Source organism: Parus major, chromosome 5, assembly GCF_001522545.3.
Source record: "Parus major isolate Abel chromosome 5, Parus_major1.1, whole genome shotgun sequence".
NCBI classification, from domain to species: domain Eukaryota; kingdom Metazoa; phylum Chordata; class Aves; order Passeriformes; family Paridae; genus Parus; species Parus major.
In genome coordinates, this window is record NC_031774.1 from 25,032,974 (window position 1) to 25,056,442 (window position 23,469).

The 23,469-nt window shown below is 47.0% G+C and overlaps 1 protein-coding gene across 2 annotated transcripts in view; it reads left to right on the top strand.

Annotated features, from left to right (window-relative positions):
* The first annotated feature begins 381 nt into the window (after positions 1–381).
* The window catches only part of TYRO3 (TYRO3 protein tyrosine kinase), a 41,631-nt gene continuing 18,543 nt past the window's right edge, over positions 382–23,469 (top strand). Inside the window, exons 1-9 of one of the 2 annotated variants that reach the window (XM_015630649.3) lie at positions 382–903; positions 4,157–4,340; positions 6,393–6,493; positions 10,513–10,683; positions 13,446–13,532; positions 17,468–17,583; positions 20,410–20,587; positions 21,046–21,188; positions 22,491–22,635. In XM_015630649.3, coding sequence (XP_015486135.1) covers positions 816–903; positions 4,157–4,340; positions 6,393–6,493; positions 10,513–10,683; positions 13,446–13,532; positions 17,468–17,583; positions 20,410–20,587; positions 21,046–21,188; positions 22,491–22,635 — 1,213 coding nt within the window. In that variant the 5' untranslated portion in view covers positions 382–815. The remainder of the gene's footprint in view (positions 904–4,156; positions 4,341–6,392; positions 6,494–10,512; positions 10,684–13,445; positions 13,533–17,467; positions 17,584–20,409; positions 20,588–21,045; positions 21,189–22,490; positions 22,636–23,469) is intronic. The other variant, XM_015630650.3, reaches the window with a different exon arrangement.

Below are 23,469 nucleotides of genomic sequence, written 5' to 3' on the forward strand. Positions count from 1 at the left end.
GGGGCTGGGGGTGCTGTGTGCATGAGGCGGGGCTCTGCTCATCCCGGCGGAGCCTCGGCTTGGAGGGGCTGAGTCCCGGTGGTGGCCCCACGTCCTCCTCCTCCCCTGGGGATGGTGCGCCGGGGCTCCAGAGGGGCCACTTGTGGCTAGGGCGATAAGCGGTGCCCCGGCAGCTCCCGCGGATGTGGGTCACCCGCTCCCGGCGCTCTGGAAACCAGGCCGCCCGGCAGAGCAGCCCTCGAGGGGCGCCGCCTCCACACCCCTCCCCGACCGCTGCCGCCCCGCCCCGCCCCGTCCCGTCCTGTGCCGCCCTCCCGGGGGCTCGGAGCCCCGCTCCCGTCCCGGGGCGGCGGAGCGGGGGCGGCGGGCGCGGTGATTCGCCGCTTCGGGGGCGGTGGGCGCCCGGCTCATGCATATTCATGACGTGATGTCAGAGGGGGAGCACAGCGCTCGGTGACCGCCCGAGAGCGCCATTTCCTGAAGGAGGCGGCGGCGGCTGGGCAGGGACGGACGGACGGACCCGCAGAGTGGCGCCGCGGCGGCCAAGCCGGCAGGGGGAGATCGCCCGGCGGCGACCACCGGACCGGACCCGACCCGACCCGACCCCACCGACCCGCGCCGTCGCCCCGCAGCAGGTTCTCCCGAGGCTCGCCCCGGCCGGAGCCAGAAGTTTGAGCGTCCCCGTAGGCTCCCGGGAGAGCCCGGTTTCGGGCGGCGACGCGGGGCTGCCCCAGCCGCTGTCGCCGCCGCCTGCACGGGCGGTGGGAGCCCCCCGCGGCGCCGGGAGCAGGGGGGAGGATGGTGGTGCGGGAGCGATGGAGCTGAAGCGGAGCATGGCGATCCCGCGGCTCCTCGTGCTGGGACTCTGGGCTGCGGCACTCCGGGACGTCGCTGCCGTGGCAGGTGAGCGGGGCTGACAACCCGGTGGCGGCGGGGCACTGCCCCCCGAGACCCCGGGTGCGGCGGGAGGGGCTGCGGGGCACGGCTCCTGCCGTCGGACCGGGTCTCCCCGCGGCCGTGGTACCCCTGCGGGTGTCGGCAGCCCGCTGAGGGTCGCCGGGCAGGAGCGCCGGGGCTCCTGGTCCGCCCGCTGCGGCGGCCGCGGGGCCTCGGGCAGCCACAGGTGGGGGTCGGGGCCGGTGCATTTTGCCCCTCCCGGCCGGGCACGGGAGGCTCCGCCGCGTTTGTGGGGCCGGCGACGTGGCGCTGGGGAGCCGGCGGGGAGCCCGGGCTGTGCGAGCCTCGCCCGCCCGCGAGTAGAGTAGCGAGTAATCCTCTCCGGTGTCGGCGGAGCCATCGCACTGGTATGTGCCTAGCGCGGGCCGTGGCCGAGGAAAGCCGGGAGCTAACGCATTCCTGAGTGGCTTTTGTTTGTTTTTTTCCCTCGCGAACTCATTTTCCGAAGTTTCACCCCCCAGTCGGCAGGGAAAGGCAGCGTGCTGCAGCGTCTCGGCGCCCCGGCCAACCTCCTCCCGACTTGAGCGGGAGTTTGGGCTCCGCGCTGCGTGTGGAGCGATGTGCGTGCAGTGACACGGAGCTGGGGAGGCTGGGGCACAGGCTGCATCGCTAGATTAGTGTCCTGAGGAGTCTGAGGAGCAAAAAGCCTTTACCCTGGCATGCATGAGCAGACGTCTTCCTCTCTCTCCGCTCCCAACATCACAAAAAATATATTTTGTTCCTAGGAATTAAAATATTCAGAGGTAGCAAGTTTAAAAAGCAAACAAACAGACGTGCCATGTATTTTGACAACTAGTGTGTTCACTTGCTGTCAATTCAGACAACTGCTTGATAAGAAATTTAATACAGTTCTATTTCCTATCTATACATTTCACAATCTGCAGCTCTTACAGGTAGGCTTGGCGGAACCTATTTGGATGAAATTACTTCTTGCACAGTCAAGAGTGTTGTCAGATGAGAAACAGTGGGTGGGAGAGTAAAACAAGGAATAGGTAGAAATTAAAATCCCTATGTGATTCTTCCTGATACCTGCCGGAAGAGATGCTGCAGCCAAAACTGCATTTTTGACCTGTGAAGTTATTAAAAATACCTGATCTGTAATTCTGCATTTTGGTTGAAATTGATGAAGGGATTATACTTGGATGGTATGTGCAACTCTGACTGAACACTTGTACTGTATGTTAATTTCCTACATCACTGATTTCTCTGCTAACTGAAAACTATAAAGGATCTCTAACAATATTTCCTGGTTTCATTTGTGGCTAACTCTTTCAGCAGGGCAGTCTGAAGGATGCTGAGTAGTTTGATTTTCCATGAAGGCACCTGTAATGAAAATGTCTGTCAGTTTGTGCTCATGTAGCAGCCTGACTATATCAGTTTTCTGTAGCACAGAGAGAGCTGCTATGAAGCTTTCATGTTGTATTCCAGTACTGTAAGTGGTGAAAGGGAGGGAGGATGCTTTCTGGCATGCACTGGGACGTGTCGTTTGTGTTACATTTGAGTTAAGTAATGCAAGGTTAGATCATCCTCACCCAAGGTGATCAAATCCTTAGCCCAGCAAATGAGCTGGAGCAACTAAGCTCAAATGATCAGCTAGCCCGTTTTCCAGTGCTCTCCGTGAATTTGCTAAATGAGTAACAGCAGACAGAAAGGCAAAAGACTGAGTGTCGGGAAACCAGCTGAGGAATCTCAGTGAGGAAAGGAATAAAGACCTTTTGCCTGTGTTCTGGGTTTTTTCCTAGACCACTGGTACTCATCTGGGTACAGGCTGCGGGTGGCAGAGCGCTGGCTGGTCCCACTGTGCTGGTTCCCCGTACTCCCAGCTGATACAGCCACGCTGTGAGTTCCTCTGCTGCTCCTCTGCCCTGTGAGGTGGTGGTGCCTTCATGGCTGTGGGAGGGGGGCGTTTGAGCAAGAAGGGAGGTGGCACATCTGACATCTGTGTTGGATCACCAGTAAGGCTGTAACAGAGTTTGAGAGCAACAGGGCTGCTCGCTAAGCAGCGCTTTCTGACTGGCTCTGTGGGCTAGCAAGGCATCTTGTGAGACCTAGTGAACTGGGTGAAGTTATAATGTGTTGTGAGGGCCAGGCAAGAGTGATGGAGTAATTTTTTTTCTGAAGGATGTGTAGTCCACTGCCGGTGTGGACTAGGCTAGACCAGTTCTGGTCTGTCAGTCCTGTGCCACTGCATAGGAAATAGCCACTCTCCCTAACAAAACTAACTTTACATGTATTTTCTACCTTCCTGTTTTCCCACGGTCTCCTTTGATCTTCTGGTTCCTCCTTTATATGCCTGTCTTTCTTAAATGTGCTTAGATAGTTGGCTTCCGTGTCTTCTCATGGTAACACATTCCATACATTCGCTTCTGCTTGAGGGAAACACTCCCCGTCCACCCACACATGTAACAGTGCTCCGGGCCAAATTCTGATCGCTTCTGTGTCAATACAAACCTGAGCAGCTTCACCAGCTCTGGCCCTGCTGCTTTGGGGTCACAATGGTGTAGCTCTGGGTACAGTGTGGTCCTTTGGCTGGACCGAAGGGTCCTCCAGGCGGCTCATTCAGCACACACCCACATCACGCGACAGAAATATCTGTTCTCTAAACAGTTCTGCTCCTCAGTGAGGTATGCTGTGGAATAGGCTTTGCTTTCATGGATTTTGAAAATTGTAGAGAAGCTTTCTGTAATGCAGGAGAACAGTGTATGACGAATAACAAAACATAATTGATTCTTTCTCATATCCAACCTCTTTACAAATGCATACAATGGAGCAAGCGTGATGATTTCTGAGCAGCACAAGAACACTGTGGCTTAAATCCAGGCCTGGGGAAAAGAGGGAGGTGTGGTAGCATGTTGAACAGATGCAGTTAGCACTGCTGGATCACTGACACGGTGAAGCTCCTGGCGTTTCTGTGCGTCTCTGCTTGGGCACTGCTCTGCAGAACATCACCCTGCTGTTAGAGGAGTTGAAAAAATCCCCATGTACACACTGAACCACCACTTTTCTCCAGCAATTGTGCTTTCAGTGCTTGCATTTGCCTATCGCTTAGCAGACATAGTAGAGCAGTGCTGAGACTAACACACTCCTCTGCAGCATGTGCTGGTAGGGTATGTAATTCCAGACCACCAACCTAGAGTAATTTGCTGTACTCCAACCCCCCTTCTTCTGGGGGTGGGGCGGAGTAGTATTTTTTTTTTAGGTATGAAATTTACAGGACCTCCAATCAAATTAAAGGTGTCCCAGGGTCAACCTGTGAAACTAAATTGCAGCCTCGAGGGAATGGAAGATCCCGAGATGTTGTGGATCAAGGACGGAGCAGTGGTGCAAAGCGTAGACCAGGTGTACATTCCAGTAGATGAAGAGCACTGGATCGGCTTCCTCAGGTACAACAGATGCAGAGAAGGAAGAATATCATGGAAACTATTGCACAGTTTTCTGCTGTCAGCTATCTCTCTGCAGTGCCCTCAGTGGGGCAGAGTCCTTAGGTCTGCAGTTCACTGTGTGGCAAGGGCATAACTGAGAGCAGAACTGAAGCCACTGAGCACTGAGATTCTATCCAGTAGAACCATATTGGTTTTCTGACTACTGTGGGGACAGGTGCTTTGCTAATGCTTGTGATGCTTGAGACGTGACTTCAAGGTGAAAGGATGGTCTTTGCTTTGTTTGTTCATCTTGTTCTGCCGTGCAGCAGTATAAATAGGTTTTCTCTCTTGTACTCATCCTGTTCTCTTACTCTCTCTCTTGAGCTGTCAGTCTGCCTAAAAGGTGAGGATTGTTGATAGAAATGAAACTCCCAGGACTACATCCCCTTCCTTTCTTTGGGGAGGAGTGTTTGTCCTCTGAACCATCCCTGATTCATTTTGCAATGAATCCTGATCTATTCCTAATACATTTACACTACGTGATAGCAGTTCTGCCCCACTCAGAGGCATAAAACTCTTACGCAAAGCAGATCTCTGTACCTTTATTTCAGCAGAAGAGGAATGTCAGCTAGTTCTGGAAGGACTGAGATAAACAAGACCCAAGGTTCTGCTCTATTTTATGCATTAAAAGAGCTTGTACAGACAAATATACCAATACCACAAGAGCTCAAAACTGTTGACTGACTGAGAATCACTCTTCCCTGAGCTCTGGCTTCATCTCCTACTATGTTTCTTGGATTGACATTGCACAGTCTCCAATCCCACCAACTAAAAGTCTTTGTGTTAAAGCTTGTCGGTAAGAAACATTTTGGTCGGAGAAAATATCTGTGCACAGTAAAACTATTGCATAACATTATGTTGTGGAAACAGTTTGTCTTGAAACTATACTGTTTACTTCCCCCCAGTTCCGCTAGCTAACTCTGTCCTTCACAATCTCATTCTGATCTCCTTTCTTGCCTCTTGTTTTATTCCGCTGAGAACTCTCTGCAGCATCAGAGATAAGTTAGGGTGCTAAATCTGGATGTATCTGAATCTTTCTCTCCTTTTTCCTTTCTTTTCCTAAAGAGATCATTTCTACCACCCACGTGTGACTCTCTGCTGTGATCACTGTGTTTCAGAACTTGGGCAGGACAGCTGATGCCATTTGAAGGTCCAGCTCTGAAAATCGGGCTGTAGTGGGTCCCTTTTGTGCATTTCGGCAAACACTCTCCCCTTTCTGTCTTCCTTCCTGAGACGTCCTTCCCCTTCTCCGAGGAGGAGTGCTAGCGTTAGAAAGGTGGGCATCAGCTCTGCGGAGGATCCCTGCATGGCAGCAGACGCACGGCCGCGCGTCCGGCGGGGAGCAGTCAGCGCTGGTGCACTGACGGGCTCTCAGAGTCACACTGTTGCCTTTGGTAACCGAGACCTTGCTGCTCTGGGACCAAAGTCTGCCCTTGCTCACCATGCACCAGCATAACCCCTTGAAATCACAAACGGGGAGGCCCCAGGAGTTTTGCAGAGTGAGCCACTCTTGGGATCAGAATAGCGCTGAGCGCAGTTGAGGCGAGGGGGACCCTTTTCTGACCCATCTGCTCCTGTGTGAGGCTGTTGCCACTCCTGTCACCTGAGGCAAAGCAGTCGAGCTCGCTGGAGGTTTGCAATGTGGAGTTTCCTGCTAGCTCAGATGTTGTAGGCCAAGCTGTCGCACTTGAAGGCTAGCTAGAGTCAAGATTCAGGATGGAGATGACCCTTTCCTATCCTCAGAGGACACAGATGACTGGTTTTCTGCGAGGATATTTTTGGAGGAAGACTGTCTGCTCTGCAAGGACTCTCTCCACTCACTTTAGAGAGGAGCCTCCCATCTCTGCTGTTTTGCCATGTGCTTTGTGCTGGCTGGCTGTTGATCTCCTCCCCAGAGCTGGCTGTGTCTCGGTGTTTTCCATGCATCTGGTTTGCCAAACACTGGAGGGTCCTTTGGGGCAAAAACATGCTTTATCCACATAAAATATCGATATGGCTTTTGACTTTTTTCAGCTTGAAATCCGTCGAGCGGACAGATTCTGGGAAGTACTGGTGCCAGGTTGAGAACGGGGGGAAGAAGGAAGAATCACAACAAGTGTGGCTCATAGTGGAAGGTAAGGAGGAGTAGTAGTGCTGGTTTCCTTTCAGGGCTGACCCACCAATATGCTCTAGGTCGAAGTGGTGAGAGCAGATTGCTCCAGTGACAGGCTTCTTGGCTCTGAACCATTGCTGCTAACTGCAGGGAAATCACTACAGAGCAGGAATAAGAACTAGGAGAACCGCTTCAAAGAGCAGAGCTGTCAGTTCATTGCCTTCTGGTTTTATTTTGGCATGTTAGGAAACAAGATCTTTTTGTGCAAGCGCATTTCTTTCCTCTTAGCTTTTAAGTCCATTGTTGCGGTCATCTCTAAATAATTCATAGAATGGCGAATAGTTCGGCTCGAGAGGAATCCATGGGGCTCATCTGGTCCAACCCACTTCTCTAAGCAGGGTCACAGTCTGTTCCTGTGTGTCAGCCAAACAGGTCTTTGTGGGCAAGGTGCAGTTTTAACCCAGCTGTGAGTTTTGAGAGAAGTGCTGTACATCAGCACTTCCTAGCTGTCACTGTTCCATGCAGAACTTCTCTGTCCGGGGTTGTCTGATAAGAATGGCTTCTACGTGGCTGCTCAAAATTCACCCAAGGCAGCGTGGATCTTACTTTCTCTGGTTTCATTTCCCTTGAGCCACGATTCTGTTAGATCCTCAGAAGCTAGTAGTCATAGGATGGCTTAATACTTGGTGAAGAAGTTGACAGGAACAATGCATTTGCAGCCAGAAGTAGTTTTTTGGATGTGTTGGGTAACATTTTGGGCCAGAATTGACAGTCATAAACAGGGGGGAGCAGGGAGGGTGTAGTGGGAGGTGATGTGGTCTGGGTGTTTTACAGCAAAGGTCTCGCTCGCTCAGAGCATGGAAACGTTCATAGCAGCTCTCACAAGAAGAGTAACCCGTTCTGCCTTCCATAAATCCCAGGCTTTTGTCCACCTAAGTTTTCAGGTATAGTTTCAACTGGAAAACGTTGTTTACTGCTTAAAACACTCCCTTGTGCAGAGTTTTTATTTCTATCCAATTACCATGGCCTGCTCCAGAGGTGGCTGCATTTGCATGGTGGGTGCATTAGGAGTGATTGGATAGCTCAGCATGCTAAGCTGTCAGAAAAAAACCATGCTGCCCTTCTGGACTGCACAGGCAAAAAGTATCAAAGTCACCAAAAACAGCTGCAGTTAGGTGAGGTGAAGTGTGAGAATGAAGGCCAAAGCTTACAGCAGAAATAAAAAAAAAATGCAACTAGTCGCCTTTATGAGAAAAACAAGTATGGTAGTTACAAGAAGGTAGTTAAACTTGAACTGGGAATGTGGTCATGTGTAAAGGGAGTTGGTGGATAAAATTAAAAATTAACAAGTAGTGATAAGGGGTGGAGTTTAAAAAATGTGTCAGCTCTTAGCATAAGAAAACACCTGGGAATGCAAAAGCCTATCAGACCCACCTTTGCTGTTATCTCTGTATTTCTTCCCTGGACGTGCCAACTTTGTGTGGCAGTGGTTGCTCTATTGATAACAACTGTCCTCTTGACTGAGAGAGGATCTTTGGCGATTTGCAGCTTTCAGTAGGTGCTGACACACTTCAGTGTGGCACACAAACAAGTGTGGGCTGTTGGTGATCTAACTTAAAATGAGCTTGACTGGATTTCTGTGCTGTGTAATATCTGCTTAGGTAGTCTGTATCTGCCAGGTTTTCTAGCTATGGTATTTGAACTGCCTTTGTAATAAAAATGTTTGATCTTATGAAACACTTCTTATAATTTACAAAACTAAAACTGTTTTGAACCTGTTTCCTGGCTTAGAAACCAGTCTCTGGCCTTCCTGAGAACATGATGGTGTTTGATGCCTGGAGAGGTGATCTCAGAGGCACACTGTGGAGCGTTAAAAAACGGATTGTGTTTCTTACAGAACTTTCCATCTGAAATTACACCTTGACTGTGTGGCTGTTCCTGGGGCTGCTAGCCCCCATTGTGGCTAGTCAGAGACCAAGCCACACCCGTGTAGACACATTCCCTTGAATCAACGCTGTCTCAAAACCGAGCTGTACATAAAAATCAGCTTTAAAGGTTGGACGCTGGCTTGGAAGGGGGAATAGGAGGGATTTTTCCTCGTTTTGCTGCTGATTTCCTGTCTGCTGGCTGCTCAGTGCCTCCATGGGGCATCTGTGAAAGTGCTGACACTCACCTCTTGTACCAGGAGCTGGGAGGCCAAACGTGTCACAGGCAGTGAGCTGCCCAGGTAACACTGACAGGGGCAGTGCAAGTTCCTCAGCTGGATGAGTCAGCTGCACTCCCTCAACTATGAAAGTTTTTAATTGTGGTCTTGTCTGCTCTGTTTAGCTGCTCCCAAAGTGAGAAAACCTGCTGAGCTGGGCAGGATCTTCCTGAAAGTTTACCTTGGGTGTCATGACAAATGGACAGGAGGCAGGGATCCTGCTCACAGGTAGAGAAACGGTGATTCTTCTAATCTTCCTTGGAGAAGGAGAGCAAAGCAGGCAGAGGTGTTTCAGCTGGTATCTCAAAAGCTTACTCATTTTTATTGTTTATGTATGCATGCAATAAAAAAATGAAGTATAATATGTCAGCAAAAACAAGCAGTATGCTGTGACAATGGATATACCTGTCCTGAACATTACCCTTTGCACAGATAGGCACTGTCATTCCTCAAGAGACTTGGGTTTAGACCTGGTTTAGTCTGTTCATTTACTTCTCTAAGGGAAGGAGGCAAGGAAGGCACAAAGGAACTGCTGCCTGAAAGACATAAACAGTGACTGGACAGTCAGTGAAAGACTGAGGAGAGCACTTTTGGCTGTAGCTTGGGGGAAATGTCAAGTGTTAGGCTTCTAAATCCCTGTTTAAGCACTGTATTAATTGACTGCTGTTGGAGGTGCTTGGGCCTGTCATCTTTGGCCAGGGACAGACAGTGCAAGGTCAGCATGTGAATGCACAATGTTGTCAGTTCCTCTGTTTCTGTGGGGCAACAGATCAGCAGCTTCCAGAACATGCTTTTTGCAGCTGAGAATACCTTATTTTGGTTGGGGTAAGTGCTCTTGGTATCAGCAGTGTTTGACACACAAAGATTTCTGTATAGAAGGGAACTGAACGTTTCTCTGGGCCTTCAGCTATTCCACCAACCACTGGAAATACAAACTGGCTGTCCTGCACGGTCAGCACTGCTGCTGATGGCAGGCGAAATTTGTGCTACTGGTTTGGGGCACTGAAACCACGAGAGTTTTGGCATTGCCCATAAGAGGAACCACATCTCTTGATGTGTTGAACTACACTGCTATTGCCACTTAGGGATGACCTAAGGTAGGTAGCATTGCAGCTGCCCTTTGGTCCCTGTGGGCCTAATCTGAGACCTGTTGTACCAACCAGGAGTCTTTCCATGGTGGGGAACAGATAATTACCAAGAGAGCTGTGTCCGTGGATAGCCTTCAGCTCTGAAACAAATTACCCCTGACTCCAGGGCAGCCTGGTTGTCGTGGTGTCAGAGTGTGCTGGAAGGCATCTCCATTCAATTAAGCTCCAGAGAGAGCCTTGTAAATGCTCCCAGTCTCTCACCGCGGGGACTCTTTCCTCTTTCATGGGTTTGTTAAAGCCGGTAGTGCAACACTTTCTCAAGCTTCAGTTTTTAATGCATGGCAAGAAGTATCTGCAGCTGGATTAGCTGTCTTTTAAAGTGGTGTCTGCCACCACTAAAGTTATTGACTGTTGCCTCTTTAAACTCCAATCTCTCCTGCTGAAAAATTGAGAAAATGCTACCACTAAAAGCTGTTTCGTAGGGGAGTCTTGAATTGAAATTGGTTTTTCAAAGGCATTGTGGGAAGCAAGCAATTTTTCTCTCTGGCTTCTAATAGTAGTAGCATTTAGGCATTCATGCCCTGAGGTGATCCAGCATATCTGACCCTTGGTTTTTGTGAAGGGCTTAGAGGGCGTCGGATTTGGGCTAGCAGCAGGACAGATGGATGTCCAGTGTTGGGCACTGATATTAGTGGAAATAAACAAGAGGCAGTTACTCCAGTTATTGTCACTTGTCTGTTGCTTTTCCAGGTGTGCCCTACTTTACTGTGGAACCTGAGGATGTGTCTGTGTCTCCTAATGCCCCATTTCATATGGCCTGTGCTGCTGTTGGTCCCCCTGAACCAGTGACCATTGTCTGGTGGATGGGAGACTCTAGAGTGGGGCTTCCAGACGTCTCCCCCTCCATCTTAAATGTGTCAGGTAAGGCTGCTGCAGCTGCAGGGGATCACTTTGAGCATCAGAAGAGGAGAAGAGCTCTCTTCTGATCATGCCCTCTGATTGGGTAGCCACTCATGGGAATGGTGTTTAACTCTGATTAAGTGTTCAGTGGTCATAATCACATACAAAGATTATCTCGAGGGGTGATGTTTGCCCAGTGTTTTCTGCTGGCCTGAGGCACACAGGCTCTTACAGAGTTTGGCACTCTTGTTAAAGATGCCATTGAGCAGATGATGTGTTGGGTGCCTCTTGTTCCACCTCGTGGAGGGTGTTCATGGTTATGGAAGTGACTCTGTAGGTGCCCTTTCTCTTGGAACTCTCCAAGCATTCGCATACAACAGACACCATCCCCTCCTTCTGTGCACAGCCCTGTCACACACTGCTTTCCTCTCTCTTACCCACCCCTATTTCTGCTCTTGCAGGCTTGCTGGATGCTCTTATCATGAAAATCTGACTGCCTGTAATTGTTTGACACTTGAAGAGTGATTGAATCAGTGCTCAGATGGGCTGGTTGATCCCTTCAAGACCACTGTTTGCCCCAGAGCAGAGCTTTTCCCAGCAGGGCCAGCAGAAAAACTCAGGAGCCAGTGGGTATTAGGGCCTCTCTTCAGACCACTTTCAGAAAGGGTGATCTCTACCAGGAACTGACTGCAGCTATTCTTGCAGTTACCTCTTAAAAGTGACTTTATTCTAGTTAGTTGTCCAACAGCCTTGTGTTATGTTTTCTCTTTGCTGTTGTTTCATTATTCTCAGCAGCCCTGACCCAAAGTTTAACTAGTTATCTAGAAATAAAAGAACTAAACTCTTTACAGCTAAGAGTCACCTCTATGCCCTTTTTATCAGTATTAATACAGTTACACCCAGGCTGAGTTTTTATATGTCTTTGACCATCCTTTGAACAACCCAATCCTTTTCAGGCTTTCCTTAGAACTTCATTTATTCACAAATCAAAATCTGATTTGTGATTTTAAGTGGTTTTAATCATCTGCTCCCTCTCTTACGTAGACACCGATGCTGTTCTAAGTTGGAAATGAAAACTGCTCCCTTATGACATAATCTTCCTGTTGAAATGGAAACTGAAAAGATGGATAGTCAAGAGGGGAAAGACAATAAAAAAAATAAGTCACCCTTCCTCCACTAAACTCATCCCACAGTGCCTCACAAATGTCTGTTGTTGGGGGACAGTGGCTTGGAAGCCTGAAAAAGAGACATCTGCTCCTAGTGATTCTCCAGATGAATTGCTATTTTATTTATTAAGTGTCATCAGCACCTCTATTTGCTTCCAGTGTTCTTTGGGATGCCCCTTGGGCACACCCTCTTTCAGTGCACGTTGGAGTGCCCCTTGGGCATATCTTGTCTTTGCAATTTAAGATATGTAGCAGGACACAACCTGCATGGTTGGATTACCAAAGCATGTCAAAAAAAAGACACTTGGTAAGAAAACAAGCATTGCTAGCTGAGGAAAGTATCGTGCTCTGAAGAAAATAGTAACTAAGTACTTGGCTAGAAAGCAAGCATTTAGAAGGTTCAGCAATGTTGTATTTGGAAAGCAGTGCTGGCATGGTGCTAGGGAACACGCAGTTCCTGGTTTGTGGTGTATTATGTATTTTCCTCAGGGCAGGGCTGTGTTGGGTTCTGTCTTGGGACAGGCCTACCACATCAGGTGCTGCTCTGCTGTGCTGCCTGGTCTTCAGCCTGCTGGCAGCATCTTCCTCTGGTTCACAGGGATGAGAATAGCACTCCCTCCTCTCTTCCATTTCACCTTCTTTGCAATGCTGTTAGTCTCAGGCTTGAGAGGTGAGTCAAAGGTCAGAGACACTGTGCAAGCTACTCTGTGCAGCTCTGAAATGTTTTTCCTTCCTAGACTGTATGCCCACAGTGAGCCAGTCTTTACCTTTTCTCAGGTAGAGCCTTTTAAGGCAACTGAGGGCCAAGACACATGACAGTAGTTGCTGGACACAGTTCTCCAGTCAGCCTTGCAAACCTATCTCAGTTCTGATTCATTTGCCATATTTATATGCATCCTGGAACAGCCAGACATCAGTATGATATGGATGGCTGGATGGCTGGATGGCTGGATGGATGGATGGATGGATGGATGGATGGATGGATGGATGGATGGATGGCTGGATGGCTGGATGGATGGATGGATGCTAATAGAAGACATTCTTACTTGTATCACCCCTGGAAAGTGTTTCAGTGCTGATGCAGTAGCACTTACCTTGCACATCCTTTGTGTGTCTTCAGAAGTCTGATGCAAGGTGAGGAACAGGTGGGCATTGACTAGAAATTGGCAGCATCTGATTGAAAGTTTGCCTGGGCTTACAGCCCAGTTAGAAGATGAATGTTGCTCAGGTGTAGGCTGAGGCCCAAAGCGTTGGGCTTTGTGTGAGCTCACAGTTCAGCACAATCCTTGCTCCAAAGATGCTCACCAGAATGTGGGAAGCAGACATCTACTACCTGAGCAGTATGAGCTGCTGTTCTGACAGATTGTTCCTTCCTTTTCAGTGCTTTCTGACACTTCCATGAGAGCTTTTCTACATTGCCACACTCCCTCCATTAAAAATGCGTTTAGCACATTAGTCACATTGAAATCTGCATGCCTTTGATTGGCACCCAGCTCACCCCTCCAACTGCCTGTACAGCTTGAGCTGGATGTCACAAACAATTGAAATTCTGCTGAAGGTTGAAGCTGGATTATATAGCTATTTGTGTTTCCTTTCCTTTTCTTGGCTGATCTCCAGGTATTAATCAAAGCACAGTTTTCTCCTGTGAAGCTCACAACATAAAGGGATTGTCTTCATCTCGGACCGCCACTGTTCAAATTAAAGGTGAGAGACTGGGTGCAAAAGTCTGGGCAAGGGCCTCGGATTTGCTCTCTGGGGAGGGAAGGTAGGGCTCCTTAATGCAAGGAATGGCCTCAAAGCTGCCAGCACCGGCTGGAGCTCTCAGCAGTCGAAACAATGCTTTGTGTTCTAACAGCAGTTCCCACTTCCTATGCAGGGCCATGTCCCAGGCTGTTGAAAATAATCCACATCTGATTCAGGAGTGGAAATGTGATGTCAAATGACAGCTTTTCCTTGAAAAGGAGAGAGCTGGGGTGATTAAGTTGTTTGTGAGAGATGAAGCTGGTATAAATTTGTAGCAGGGAAGTCTTTCCCTCTTGGCAATAGATGGGTCTTGTTAGAGGTAAAGAGGCCATTACTTCTGCTTGCTTTTATTAGCATCACATTAGATCCTGAAAAAAAAGTCAAGGAAGGTGATCACCAGTGGCCAGTAAGGTCTGCTCATCCACACTGTGTTTATGAATTTTATTTTTTAAATTCTCTGCTCTTTAAAATCGTTGAAAACAAATAATTCCTAGGCTGTGCATGACCAGTTGCCATTTGTAAGTCTCCAGGCTGAAACAGGGATAGTCAGAGCAATCAGCTCTTCCCCTCTTCTTCATGTTGAGATGCTTCTGTATTAGAATTTTTAGTCATGCTTTAATGCACTTTTAATTACATGATCATCCGCTCCAGGAGAGGCATGGCACAAAAATAATTTGTTCCAAGTGGCAGCTTATTGCTCAGCACAAATACAAGCAATCCTTTATGTCTGTGTCAGTATCAGAACTTACAGTTGTAGTAGCTAGTGTTCATTAAAGGAGAGGTCAAAATCCAGCTGTAATCTACTGCTCTTGGAGTGTGTTTTTGTTCAGGACATTGTGGTTACTGCTATGCCAAGAATGCAGTACCTTGGACTAGTAAGATTTATAGCTTAATTTAAAACCATTTGGAGTTGTTGCCTTAAAGGCTTGTGTACACAGAGGAGTTAGTTATTGTAGAATATATCTTGTATGGATATTTTATCCTGGGATAGAATTTAGTTCACAAAGCTATTACAATTTAAAATATCTTGTCAAGCCATAATTTGAGAAAACATTTAGCATAAACAAGTTTTTAAAGTTGTTTATGTTAATACAGATCATTATTTTTTTAATCATAAATAAGATGAAGAGGTAAAGACCTCAGAATTGTCTCATTTCCCAGCAATTATGTTTAGCTGGAAAGTGTTCCTCAGGGGTCATCAGCTAATGAATCCACACAGCCAATTTAGGAGGGAGATATTGCCATCACACACTTGTGTCACACACACACACACACACACATTCTGGAGCTGAGAAAAAGTAAGCTTAAGTCACTCAACTAGCATTGCACCTGTATGTGGCATGTCCTAGAGAAAAAAACTCAGGTTTTGTATAGCAAGTCCAGTGCTGTAGTCATAAAAGCTGTCTGTAATACCTCAAAGATATGTCTAAAAAAGTACTTAAAAATTTGCCTAAGTGATGAGGCTTTTCTAAATAGAAAAGCTTTGAAGATCTAGCATAGCCCTGTTAAAATTAAAGCAGAGCTCCTACACAGCAGAAATAGGGCAGGCCCAAATAATGTTTATTTAGTTCTTGATCCTATAAATGTGCAGAATTCAGTGAAGTTACTCCTGGGAGTAGTTGTCTGCACATGCATGTTCAGGGCCTTCCTCTCTTACACAAACCCATCTGCTAATGCAAGCTCTTAAATCTTTCTACAATTTATTAAACAATTAGTTTCTTCTGTGTTTCCAGAGGCAAATATTTTTGCTAGGACATTTACAAACTGTTAACGTTTCTTCCTATTTTCTCCTGTTGTTGTTCATTATCCTGTGTAGTGCCCACAATGTGCTGGGTGTACTCCAAGCAGAAAATTACTGTTATTGTAGCCCACAGTCCCCAGCCATTACAAAGCCCCATTGTTCAGCCACTCTCTAAGCACTGGGGAAGTTAACTCTCATTATGTTAACACTCAAGGTCCTGCTTTCTGACAGGCTTTTCTCTTCTTTATGTGCGCAGCTAACACTTTTAGGGTTGTATCCCGTGTTTTGGAGCACAACAGGAAACAGCCGCCCACAGATTTTTCCCAAGAGATGACTGGAAAACACATCTGGCCCTGGCTTGCAGAGTTAGGGGAAGGTGCTAACAAACCAACCCTCCTCAGCCACTGTCTCCTTTACACACAGGCTGTGTTAGCAGTTGATGATTTGTTCTCACTGGTGGCACAGGACATACCTCCTTCAGTCCTACCATCCTGTGTTGGAAAGTACACCTTGCTAAACTCAGAAGTTACAAGTGTGTCTGCAAAAGCTTGGGTTATGGACAGTGTTTCCACAATACCCAGCAAGCAGTGAAAGCAGGATTTTTTCCCTTCAAAGAACTTACAGACCAGAACACAAAACATCAAAAGAGGATGAAACAAAGATGCAGGAAAGTCTTAACTAAAGAAAGAACTAAAAAAGAAACTAAAGAAGAGCTCATTGCCCAGCTTCCACCCCAGACCCTTCGTCTGCTGCCGTGCCCCCCACCCACACACCCTGTTCTTATCTAGGTGGCAGGCCCTGCCCTGGGTCCTGGTAACTGGTTAACCAGACAACAAAGGCTTTATAGGGTTAATCTCTGTCACCATCTATTCCTCTCCTTCAGGCCCTCTGCAGAGACCCCGAGTGTTTGGGCTCTGCATTTCTCTTGCAAGATGGCCCTGTGGATATGCTGATGGCAGCAGTATTGTGGTTGTCCTTGGTGCAGTGAAATACAAAGGTGCTCTGGCAGGGTAGGAATCCTGGCTTGCAATTACTCTTCTATTACTGCTTTCCAATGGCTACAACTCAGGAGACGTGGAAAATTCAATCTGCAGGCAGACCCTTGTCCTGAGGATGGGTTTCTGAAAGAGGACTCCTGAGGGTACAATTTGTTGAGGTGCTGTGGGAAAACTACTACAAGCATTGGCATACAATTTTTCAAAATGAGAAGAAGGTCAAGGGAGAGGTTAGTATTCATGAAGCTGCTAATTTTGGCAGGAGTGAAGTGCCCAAATGAAAACTCAGAGGTGAAAAAGGGATGGTGACCGGAAGGATAGGAATTAATTATGTGGAATTACAGTGAGAGGAAAGGAGAAGTCAAAGGGAAGCATCAAGGATCCTAAAAGGAAGCCAAGCAGTTTGGTGCTGTGCTGTGGTGATAGGAAGCACGAGCATCTGATTAACTGTACAGCCTTGGAATCCTGATTTTGTTCCTGGCCCTGCCCTTAATTTGTGGAGTGGTATCAGCCATGTGTGGCAGGCACTTGCTTTGGCTTGAATTTCCCCTCTGTAAAACAGAGTTTATTCATCCCAAGCCTGAGGAGGCAGTTTTCAGTCCAGGCTCTGTCCCAGGGTGTTTCAGTGGGAGTTTGTAATGGACGCCTGGAGGCAGCACAAAGAGGTCTACTGCAAATCCAGCTCCAGCGTATTCAGGTCACTACAGCAAACCACCCTCCACCCAGTGCTGGCAGAGCTGGTGTCAAAAGCTGGACTGAGAACCTGAGGTGGGATTTTAAAGCCCTGATTTAGTTCACAATATGGGTCCACAGGCAACTGTGTGCAGGGCTGAGTCATGGCCTGCAATGGAGGGAGCAGGGAAGAGAGCTGAGTAGCAAAGGTGTAAACATCACACGCTGGCGTTGCTATCAAAGAGATCAACCACTGCCTGTGTGCGTCAATGGACAGTGTGAGAATGGCTGACAATAGCTTGTCCAATGTTAAAATAATTCAAGTTTCATTCACAAGAAGTCAGGGACACTCTCTAAAGATGTGATATTTTACCACATTCCTGTTAGTGATTTCATTGCATAATTTTTAGCCTCAAGCCTCTTCCATTTCCACGTGAATACCTGCTCAGTTCTGTGTACACTGAAAGGTCTCTTTGTTTCCTTTCTAGCCATGCCTCTCCCGCCTCTCAATGTAACTGTAAGCCAAGTCACCAGCAGCAATGCCAGCGTGCTCTGGGTGCCAGGATTTGATGGTCGTGCACCTCTCCATTCTTGCACTCTCCAGGTATGGCCTCTCTGGGCTGTGCCCTGCCCTGCATGAATAACAGCACTCTCCTGAGCCACAACATTTCCTGGGCCCTTGTTTGCTCTCACATCTTATTAGCAGTGTTTCAATTCCTACTTCACAGCCTTAAAACTTAAAAACTTAACAGGAGGCAACTCACAGGTGCCAAAGAGCAGGCCATGAACTTCCTGCTGGAAAGTTAAGTGTTAAAGGCTGGCCACAATGTCCTGGCCAGCAGGTTATCAGTTGCTTCGTGGCAGCTGCTCCATCCAGCTTGTTGCACTGCAGCACACACGAGGCACACAGCACTCTGTGGGAAGTGCCCCGGAGCAGCTGTGGCTGCAGGGTGCTCACCCTTCCTGCATGGAGCACTCTAGTTCGTTCCAGTGCAGGGGCCTGTGAGTCCCACGCCAGATCAGGCCTGTGCTGTGGGATGCCAGAAGAAGGGCAGGAATTTGGACATACCGATGAGTCCAAGGGATGAGGAGCTTGCGAAGTATAGGATGTGGTACAGGAAAGGTAGGAATGATGGAGGCAGGAGACAGACTGGGCTTTTTGATACAAGAACAGGCCTATTTGCATGTTTCAGAGCAATTTTAGGCTCTGTCTCTAAATCTTGATTGGATTTCCCTTGTCAAAGACCAGTTCTTCCCAGAAAATCAAGCTTGATAATGTTCTGTAGCTCTGCCAGGTGCAGAGTACCCCACATCTCTGAAAAACTGGTCTGCTCTTGAAGTTCCTGAGAGCAATGGTATGTGTCCAACCTCAGGCAGGGTTAGCTTCTATCATTGCATACTTGGCTGTAGAATCAGATCAAAGAACAGGTAACGTAGTGAGAGAATAAATGGTGATACCCAAAGCAGGCTGTGCAAACACAGCTAGGCACATTCCCCATGGATTTATTTGCCAGGCCTCTATGCTTTCCCTACCTGATTACAGCAGCATTGTGAGCTGGAGTGGAATTTCTATGCTGTGTTGCCAACTATGCAGAGGAGGATTATAAATTTAAGGTATGCTGTGAGCAGTCTTGCTAAGTTACTTGCAGTCCCCTTTTATTTGGGTTGGAAACCAGAGGTTTCATGCTCTGATGTCTATTATATTTCAGAAGTAAAAGAAATTGTCATCTAGTTTAACTCACTGGCAGAAAGAACTTCTGAATGCTGGCCCTGGTCTGTGGGTTTTGTTGCTGCTTCTGTTCTTGTTCACAGTTGAAAATGGTTTTCTTCCTCTGTTTTACAATGCCAGTTATCTCGAGCTGGAACAGCCTATTCTCTCTGGCTTGCACGCTGCAATGCTAATCATTCTGGGGTTTAAGTTCTCCCTCTCACTTTTGGCAGGGGCAGGGGTGGGGGATGGGACACGTGGAAAAGAGGCTGAATCAGAGCAGCCCAGTTTCTGTCAACTCAGCAGTCTCTCACCCCTTTTCTAAGCCTTTTCTGTTCTATTTGGGGAGGACAGAGTTTCTCCATTTGAGTCTGGGAGCGGGATAACTTGGCAATGACCCTGCGCTGTCAGAAAACCATGCTTCCTCTGACTCCCACATTGAGAGGTTCTGTGTGAGGCATTGACCTACATTTCCATGTGAAAATGCACATGTTCCTGGCTCCTCATAACTGCACTTCTGCTGGGAGTCTCCCAGAAATTGAAGGGGGATCGGAAGCTTGGTGTGTTTTTCTGGCCCTCGGGCATTGCGGCGGGTGCCCCAGGAGCCCTGTGTTCAGACAAGCAGATTGCTTCTGGGGACAGGGCAGGGCATGGCAGCATTTTCTGACTGCTAACACAAGCCAGGTTCCAGGCTGTGAAAGGGGAAGATGCACGAGCACCAGCTCTTGGGAGTGTTGAACAGAAACACATCGTCCAGCAGACAGGGTTTTGCAGAATAGTTGTCTTGTGTTTCTCCGTCCTGTGGATGACGCTGATAATGACAACGATATGCTTTTCTCTTCAGGAAACTTGAGAGTCTTTCTTTCTACCAGCCAAACAAATCAGTGTGCCAAAAGTGTATGTGAGAGTGAGCAGAAGGACAATGAGAAAGGAAGAAAGGCTGCCATATAAAATACATAAAGTCCATATGATTGTTTCACTTTTGTCAGTACATCTTGCTTTTACTCTCTGCTTTGCTATTTTGTATGCACTTGAGGAGAAAGTCTGAGCCTGGGAGCTATGCAGTGATTTCTGCTATTGTTAGTACAAAAGTAGGAACATTGTCTGTGCATTAAAAGCACACAGTGATACCAGATTTAAATTTACATTCATGCTGCTTTAAAGCTCAGATTTGGAAGCAAGAAAAAGAAGAGATGCAGGAGTGGTAAGAAGTTTCTTTTCAGTTTAATTTGAAACAGATTAGTTGAACGAAGCCACCTATGTCTACCATGTCTCTCATCCACTACAAAGTTGAAAATACACAAACTTCTGGAAAAAAAGAGTTTGGCAAAAGGTGACAGTAGGCAGCAGGCAAGTTGATCTACTGGTTTTCATTGCCCAGATTTAAACAGATCTCAGAAGCCGGCTGCTACCACTCAAAGTGACAAGCACATTTAGTTTTCTTTAAAGGAATAATAACTAGCTGTAGAAATTGTAACATAGGGAAGGGAATGTTTTAAAATATGGAACTAAATTTTCATCTGGTGGAAAATTTTTGTACTGCCCAAGTGATGTCACTTCATGATTCTTAGTTTGACAACTCCCTTTTCACAATTTTAAGCACCACTGGTGCTATATTCTTACACATTCCTAAACTGACAATTAAATGGGATTCTTATCCATGTGGACAAGTTAGTCATATTGTTAATGGTAACAGTCATCTCTGTTTTACTCTTGGCACAGGTAGCTGAGTCACCAGGTGGCCAGGAGGTGTCCACTGAAGTCACCCCAGTGCCACCCTTTTCCTACACCGTGCAAGGCCTGAGGCATTCCACCAACTACAGCGTCCGTGTGCAGTGCAGCAATGAGATGGGCAGCTCCCCTTTCACCGACAGGGTTTATTTCCAGACCCTGGAGCTTGGTAAGAAACAGCAGACAAGAACATGACAGTAGTTCTGAAGCTGAAAAAGAGACGATTGTAGATGTCATTAACTCCTTGCTGATTCTGCAGTACCGAACACGTTTCGCTGTTAGATTGCTCACCCACTCTCAGGGTCTCTGGGGAACAAACCAGTAATACACAGTCAAAAGTGGTTAACAGCAGTGATGCATAATACAAGAGTTGACCCAGCCATGGGGCTTCTGCATGCTGGTCCCTTTAGCTCTATGAGATTCCTGGGATCTTGAGAGAAATGAGAGGTGCTGACCTGTCTTCTGCACTTGAAACTGCAGAGTTCTGATGGCTTGCAGAAGCTGTTCTCTCCCTTCACCCTCTCTTTTCTGGATGATCTCAGGAAAGAGGGTGAAACTGCCATTTTCAGTGTGGATAGTGCCTTATTTTCCTGCACAAGTGATTGTATATATGTTCTCTGCTTTCAGCTCCAAACAGCACCCCTCAAAATATCCATGTTATTCAAAGAGATCCTGGTCTAATTTTGGAGTGGGAAGGTGTGGCTCCAGATGTGCTGAAAGAAAATGTCCTGGGATACAGACTGGAATGGATTCAGGATAATGTAACTCAGGTAACAGATTGAGATGGTACTGAGCCATTGAGCATAGAATTGCTGAAGGTTCGTACTAAATTTTCTAGGCATTCAGGACCCTCATCCATACCAGGGGATTAGATTGCTAACATTGCTTTTGTGTAAATGGATCTATTTCTGACTTTAGGGAATGCCTCAGTATTTGACTTCAAGATACAGGACCATTTCCTCCTTCCTGGCACATTCAGAATTCCTCAGTGGAAGGAATTCCAGTGTCTGTTCATTTGCAGACAGATCAGTTCTCTGCCGTTCTCTTGTACAAGAAGGGCAGCATAGAGAGAATCCACTTTGTCTCCCTCTGTCTCTAGCTAGGGCTGTGCAGCCCAGACAGTGCTGGATGTGGGCTTTCTGTCTCTTGTGACTGGGCCTTGCCTTTCCAAATCCTAGCAGCAAAGGTGTATTTAGCAAGTGAATGAGTTGTGCTGTAAATCACAGAAAGAAGGTTGTGGATTCTTTAGCTTCATTTATAATACTTAGGGAGTTGAAAGGACCCTGACAGAGTAGAAGGCCTTTCATTTGTTCTTTGGCATTGACCTTTCCCAGGTATCTATCAGCCTTTGAAGTTCACAGCATTTCTTATGGTTTCTAGCTTCCTAATAGGTATTTACCCAGTGCTTATTAATGAAGAACAAGCCTGTAATAATAGACAGCTAGAGGGAAAAAAGACTTATTTCCTATTTTGTATGACCCATTTCACACTAGGTCAGTGTCACTGACTTTGAGGGATGGTATTTTGAGCTCTCATTGAATTTACTCTGTGTCAGTGGTGGCAGACAAATATTCATGGCTTTGCTGTATGAAGAAGATGCATAAAACTACTGAAAATATGTTGGCCTTGCCATCCTAAGTGAAAACTGGTGCTGAAATTCAGAAGCCATTTCGGATTTGGTCAACAAGTTAAAACAGACAGACAGACTCCTCCCTTGGATTAAAACCACCAGATGCTTTACAGTAAACCACAAGAAGGAGGTATATCTTTTAATAGAAGAAAAACCCCATATTTCTATAGCAACGTGCATGGGAGGACCTCAAAGGAAGAAATTATTAAACCTCCTATCTCCCTTATGCCTTGGGAAACTACTAGCAATTTTTTGGGAAGAGCAACCCAAGACAGCAGCCCAAATCTCAAGGAAAATTGAGATAAGGACCCAGAAGTCACAATTCCCAGCCCTTGTTATAGCACCAGTGAAGTGCATGTTTGGTACTGTTTTGGTTTAAAGGTGAAGTTTTACATTAGATGCCTTTTAAGACAGCTCACAGTTCGTTGTCATTTGCACTCAGGGGGAGATGATTGTGCAGGACACAAAAGCCAATCTCACCATGTGGAACCCTCTCAAAGACCTGATTATCAGAGTGTGTGTGCTGAACTCTGCAGGGTGCGGGCCCTGGAGTGACCTCTTCCTGCTGGAGGCCCAGGAGGTCATGGGTGAGTGTCCATTATTTTCTCCCTTCACTTTGGGAAAAAAGTCAGAAAAACTGGGACTGCTGTTTTTTCTCAGCCTTTTTCTTTCAGTGCTTACTATTTAGACACATGGGCTTATACAACAGCACACTTCATCAAGGAGACTAGACATTTAATAATCTTTAAAGAGCTGGTATAAACAAAACAGCTTCTGGCCTCTACTGTGTCTTCTTAGAACAGGGTTTTACTGTGTTTAGTGCAGAGCAGAAGAGCAGACACAATATAAAATATGCAAATGAAGGTTTTCACAGATTTACACAAGTAAATGTGACAGAAGACTCCTCTAATACAGGTTGTCTTCTTTGATTTAATTTTATGCTATTCCTGACTAGTTTTAGCGAAGCCAAATTTAAACTGTGGCCACATGGGGGTTCTTAATGGTTTTACTGAATGTATTTATATTAAACCAGTTTAGCTGTCTCCATGGAAAAGCTGAGTTACTGGTAAAAGAGGAAGATGATGGTACAGATGCTGTACCATGCAATCTGGACCATGGTGCACTCCTAGTGCTGAGGGGCAGTTGGTCTTCCCTGGGGTGATTTGCTTGCTGCTTTTATTGCACAGTGAATGGGAAATAGGAGGGGAAAGGGGATCTTATATCGGGAGATGGATAGGAGGGAGGAAGGAAACTGTGAAGGAAACTGTAAGAGAACTAAGAGGAAGACATTCCAGATAAAGATATGGATTGGTGATAAGAAGTCAGTGAGGTGTGACCACACAACAATTCCACAGTCTCCTGAGGTTTTGTCTCCAAGTGCCCATGGCAGGACAAGATACCAGTCTCTAATTTCTGATTTT